This window comes from Bactrocera latifrons, unplaced genomic scaffold, assembly GCF_001853355.1.
Source record: "Bactrocera latifrons isolate USDA-ARS-PBARC rearing strain unplaced genomic scaffold, ASM185335v1 scaffold_1361, whole genome shotgun sequence".
Lineage (NCBI taxonomy): Eukaryota > Metazoa > Arthropoda > Insecta > Diptera > Tephritidae > Bactrocera > Bactrocera latifrons.
The window spans coordinates 24,569-29,224 of NW_017534810.1; the positions used below are offsets into that span (position 1 = coordinate 24,569).

The 4,656-nt window shown below is 37.5% G+C and overlaps 1 protein-coding gene across 1 annotated transcript in view; it reads left to right on the top strand.

The window, feature by feature from the left end:
- The window catches only part of LOC108965195 (very long-chain specific acyl-CoA dehydrogenase, mitochondrial), a gene marked incomplete at its 3' end in the record, with an annotated part of 28,337 nt that extends 23,681 nt beyond the window's left edge, over positions 1-4,656 (top strand). The window contains 1 exon segment of the mRNA XM_018927428.1: positions 3,425-4,656. Coding sequence (XP_018782973.1) covers positions 3,425-4,465 — 1,041 coding nt within the window.

Genomic DNA, 4,656 nt, shown 5'->3' on the forward strand with positions numbered 1-4,656 from the left:
CCTGCACCGCCACCAAGTCCTGAGTCAGAAACTCTGAAATGCAAAAGAAATCAATATTGTTCCTGACCACTATACAAGTTCTAGGTCTTTCGCTAGAGAGATCCCAGATTACCTTGTTTGCCTTCGTTTTGAGGCCTTTCACCTCTCCTCTGTGGACCCAAGGCTCTTGGATCAGCAGTATGCCCAGCTTCGTTGCTGCTCCCTTGCTCCCGGTGGCTGCAGGCCTGTTGGGCCGTATGACCACCGTGCTGAACCTGTAGTACAGGCGGAAGCTCGCTGCCCGGACGTACCTGTACGACTCATCGTCAATGAACAGGTTGAGTCTCCATCCTCTCATACCTCCGATCTCCTCCCGCCGCTGCAAGAGGGCACATCGTCATCCTCCCTAGCGTGCTCCTCAAACAGCGCCCGTTCTTCTGGCGAGAGAGCGTCGAGGAAGCTAAATTTCCGTCTAGCTCCCTGACCCCCTTTGCCTGCCGCTGCACCGATGTCACTTTCATTGTTGTTGTTTTTGTTCTTGTTCATCTTGTTCTTACGACCCTCGGCTCAACGGGGTGAGCTGTCGGATCTATCAATTTATATGGGGAACTACAGGGTCCGCCACGCCAGAGCCCCATGGCGCGGTAAGGCCACAGTTACTCCCCAATTCGGCCCGGTGTTGGGGAGGCTCCGTTAGAATACAGCCGAATTTAACCTCCCGGCTGCRACTCATCCAGTGGGCACGGGAGKCGCATAACACCCTGGATTAGGAGGTGGTAGCTCTTGGTTAGCGCACGCATGCGGCACCCGTACCCCGCATGGTCAGTGCTAACCAGCATCAGCCGCACGGGTTGGGGGGCGCCGAGTATGCCTTGCGCCTAAGCCCCTGCACCGCGACAAGGTGCCTACCATTCGGCCATACATTGATTTTTAAATTACTAAAGTTGGCTGAAAAATTACAAAATAAATGTGAAATGTGAGCTTATTTCAATGCTTAGAGTGTTTCATATAAAAAACGTGAAAAAATTTAGTGGARCATAGAGAGCCACCATGTGGTCTTAGTTAAAATTTTTTAATTTTTAAACGTGAATATTTTAAAAATATTACTTATTTTTATATTATTTTTGGATATTCCTCTTGTGGAGAAGCTCCCTATCGGCGCATACCACATTTATACAGAAATTCGGTTTTTTGACCCCCCGCCAAAGTAATCGGAAGCGTACTCTTTTATTTGTAAAATAACGTCAGGTTTGTTAGAGCTTTGAATAATTTTACATTTTACATATTAGTGTCATCACCACTCTACCTCATCTCTCTACTGTCGTTGGCAAATATAAAAATATATTGAAGTTAACGAGAGCGGCTACTGTCGGCCTGCAGTCGTGTAGTTGTGCAGCTGTCAAAATAACTCTGTCCATAAGAAGGTGTGTATTCAGCATGATGTGTGATGTGTTCAGCACATCACACTTCATTATTGCACATATGTAGATATGTACAGCTGTGTTCAAAATAATAGGAGTGCCCCTGAGAAAAATATTTAACTCAAAAATCATGTCAGAAACGTGAACATCAAACACTGTTCAAGAAATATTTCTAACGGTATTCCGCGAGTAAAACACAAAGCATAAACTTCAGCTGTTTATATTATTCCCAATGTTATGAGTTCAAATCTGTGTCGGTCATTGAATTTGAAAAATTGTAAAAAACTAAAAAATAAAAACGGTGGGATTTTTTAAAGGATCATTTATTTTAATTAATGGGTAGTGGAAAATATTGCAGCGCCAAAAGGCGTGAAATCATTAAAGATCTTATAAAACTTATACAAAAATTAAAGAAATACTCAAAATCCATGTTCTAAAAAAATAAAGCCGAAACACATGGACGAAAAGGCAAAACTACTTAAGAAATCKATCGACGCATACTCCGGTCGTCTAAAAAAGGTCCCAAAGCGTCGTCCAGAGAAATAAAGAAACGTCTGGATCTTGATGTCAGCGACGTAACAGGTCGTGGTCGTTTATTAGAATATAATTTAGTTCCATTGTTGATAAAGAAACATAATTAGAGCACGGCTCCAATTCGCCAAGAAACATGGCAACTGGCAACCGGAAAATTGAGAAATATTTTGGGGACAGAGGAATGAAATACTTAATATAATCCGCAATACACTCTTAAGACCGTCAAACATGGTGGTGCATAGTGGGAAAGTTTCTCGTACAACGGCGTGGAACCAATCCATCTGATAAAAGAAACCATGGACCAGTACGTGTATATGGATATATTGAAAAAAGTAATGCGCCATACGCGGAAACATACAACTAAATCTGCAAAAGAATGGCTTCGGGTCAATAAAGTTGAGGTTATGTCGTGGTCTGTTCGCTTGACCTTAATTCCATAGAAAACTTATGGACAGATATTAAAAAAACGGTTGCTGACCGTAGACCATCAAATAAAAGGGAATTATGGAGCACAGTCTACCAGACATAGCAGCAAATCCCGCTAAAAAGGTGTCGTGATCTGATCGACCCCATGTCGCACAGGTGTGCTGTAGTAATAAAAAATGGCGGTTACTCGACTAAATATTAACTAAACTTATTATATACTAGTCGCAATTTCCAATTTTTTAATTTATTATTAGTTTTATTGAATTTTGTGATGCACTCCTATTATTTTGAACACCGAATTATTGAGGTTTTTATGCAAACAATTTATTTATTTTTCATTTACTGTGTACTACTAAAAATTTAAAAGTGCTTAAAAAGACTGCATAAAATGAACAATTCGTGGACAAAAAATAAATTGAAAAACATAACTTTGTATTTTATATTGTGATGCACTCCTATTTTAACAAAAATGTATGTATGCATGTGTATTCTTGTATATTAATTATTTATGTTCTTTTTTAGGTTTTGTTTTATGTTTCTTTTATATGTATAAGTTTTATTTGTTTTCAATTTGTTTCTTAAATCCACGCACAAGTCCCTGCTCCCAAGCTTTGTTGAGACACAAAAAGTTACTTTAAGTTGGGATTATAAATTAAAAACCACCAAATTGCCGGTCTCGAAAGATGTAAAATTAAATAACCGACGAATTAAAACACGTTCATACAGTTTCACGGTTCAATTCAAAGAGAGTTCCTTATTCCGTTTTATGTAAGAATGTATTACAAAGTAAGTATAATTATTTTTCGTTAAACATTGTACTAGACTATGTTAAGGTAAGTAATATATTAGTATTATAAATGCATTATTAGGGTAAGTATTATATCTATAATAAAATTTATAATTTGATTTTAACAATTAAATTTGCACTATTTTTACAATTTCATTTAATTATTTCACGGTTTAGGTATAAATACGCAACAATATGTAATACAAAACTAGAATTATATTATTATTAGTCCTAATGTTATGAAAATCGGTAGTAACTATCAAGTTTTTTTTGACAGGTAACAGCCTTCATCGTCGAGAGATCTTTTGGGGGTGTGACAAATGGCCCTCCAGAAAAGAAAATGGGCATTAAAGCATCGAATACAACCGAGGTGTATTTCGATAATGTTAAAGTCCCAATCGATAATGTTTTAGGAGGGGAAGGCAATGGGTTTAAAGTTGCCATGACTATATTAAATAATGGTCGATTTGGAATGGGAGCAACTTTAGCCGGCACAATGAAATTTTGTATACAAAAAGCTGTAGAACATGCAAAGAATAGGGTACAATTTGGAAAGAAAATCAAGGAATATGGTTGTATACAAGAAAAAATATCTCAAATGAATATACTTCAGTATGCAACTGAGTCAATGGCTTATACCATATCGCAAAATATGGACAAAGGAAGTAAAGAATATCACTTAGAAGCTGCGATATCAAAAATTTTTGCATCTGAATCGGCGTGGTATGTTTGCGATGAAGCTATTCAAATACTTGGGGGAATGGGATATATGAAAGAAGCTGAACTAGAACGTGTCCTCAGAGATCTCAGAATATTCCGCATTTTCGAAGGCACTAATGACATTTTGCGACTTTTTGTCGCACTAACAGGCATTCAGTATGCTGCCTCAAACCTAAAATTTTTACAGAGAGCCTTTAAAAACCCCGCCAATAACTTTGGAATAGTCTCAACAGAGATATCAAGGAGAGTTTCTACGTCCATTGGATTGGGAACAATAGATTTCAATCCACACATAGCACCAGAACTTCAGAATTACGCTAAAAAAACGGCTAACTGTATTGAATTATTTGGGAAAAGTGTGGAACGCCTTCTGGTTAAGTATGGCAAAAACATCATCAATGAGCAATATATATTGAAACGTTTATCAAATGCTGCAATCGATATATATTCAATGGTAGTTACATTGTCTCGTACGTCGCGGGCAATTAAATTAAACTTACCTACTGCACAGCACGAGTTGAATATGACCAAAGTTTTATGCATTCAGGTAATTTACAATGTATTTTTTAGTAATTTTAATTCAATAAATTTTCGCTGAGAAATTTAGGGTTTTAAGTATATCATTAGACTATTATTATTAGCTGAACACTTTTGCTTCACCAATGTAAGAGCAACTACGCTTGAACTGAGTTAACGGGACATAATGAATTATGCACTAATGTACTATAGGATATATCTCATTTATTATAGTCATTCTCGGGTCACTAAACAATTTGTTGGCTATGTATA